Source organism: Charadrius vociferus, unplaced genomic scaffold, assembly GCF_000708025.1.
Source record: "Charadrius vociferus isolate BGI_N301 unplaced genomic scaffold, ASM70802v2 scaffold1158, whole genome shotgun sequence".
NCBI classification, from domain to species: domain Eukaryota; kingdom Metazoa; phylum Chordata; class Aves; order Charadriiformes; family Charadriidae; genus Charadrius; species Charadrius vociferus.
In genome coordinates, this window is record NW_009649701.1 from 20,534 (window position 1) to 21,606 (window position 1,073).

The 1,073-nt window shown below is 63.0% G+C and overlaps 1 protein-coding gene across 1 annotated transcript in view; it reads right to left on the minus strand.

The window, feature by feature from the left end:
• LMNA (lamin A/C) overlaps window positions 1–62 on the minus strand; it is a 6,497-nt gene extending 6,435 nt beyond the window's left edge. The window contains exon 1 of the mRNA XM_009890586.1: window positions 24–62. Coding sequence (XP_009888888.1) covers window positions 24–62 — 39 coding nt within the window. The remainder of the gene's footprint in view (window positions 1–23) is intronic.
• Between the last annotated feature and the right edge of the window lie 1,011 nt (window positions 63–1,073).

Consider the following 1,073-nt stretch of genomic DNA (forward strand, 5'->3'; position numbering starts at 1 on the left):
GCAGGATTGCACCTGACACCCACCCGCCCAAGGGACCGGCACCTCCTGGCCACCCAGCGCATCCGGCACCGGTTTGGATACTGGGAAGCAGAAAGGGTTGGGAAAAACTGGGTGAGCAGGAGGTGTCTGGGGGCTGTGACGCCCGGGTGCAACATGCACACCCCCGGCACGGCTGCACCCACTAGAGGTCAGTGCGGACCGGCACAGCGCAGCGTGGCATGGCACGGCATGGCACAGCGTGGTGTGGTGTGACACGGTGTGGCACGGCATGGCACAGCGTGGTGTGGTGTGGTGTGGTATGACATGGCACAGCGTGGTGTGGTATGACATGGCACAGCGTGGAGTGGTGTGTCACGGTGTGGCACAGCATGGCACAGCGTGCTGTGGTGTGGCAGAGTGTGGCACGGCGTGGTGTGTCACGGTGTGGCACAGCATGGCACAGCGTGCTGTGGTGTGGCAGAGTGTGGCACGGCATGGCACAGCGTGGTGTGGTGTGACATGGTGTGGCACGGCATGGCACAGCGTGGTGTGGTGTGGCATGGTGTGGCACGGCATGGCACAGCGTGGTGTGGTGTGGCAGAGCGTGGCATGGCATGGCACAGTGTGGTCTGGTGTGGCAGAGGGTGGCATGGCATCGCATGGCACAGTGTGGTGTGACACGGTGTGGCATGGCATGGCACAGCATGGTGTGGTGTGGCAGAGTGTGGTGTGGCATGGCACAGCACGGCGTGGCATGGCACATCGTGGTGTGGCGTGGTGTGGCAGCAAGTTGCCCAACCAAGACGAGTCTGGCATGACATGGCACAGCGTGGTGTGGTGTGGCAGAGCGTGGCATGACATGGCACAGCATGGTTTGGTGTGGTATGACACAGCGTGGTGTGGTGTGACACGGTGTGGCACGGCATGGCACAGCGTGCTGTGGTGTGGCAGAGTGTGGCATGGCATGGCACAGCGTGGTGTGGTGTGGCAGAGCGTGGCATGGCATGGCACAGTGTGGTCTGGTGTGGCAGAGGGTGGCATGGCATCGCATGGCACAGTGTGGTGTGACACGGTGTGGCATGGCATGGCACAGC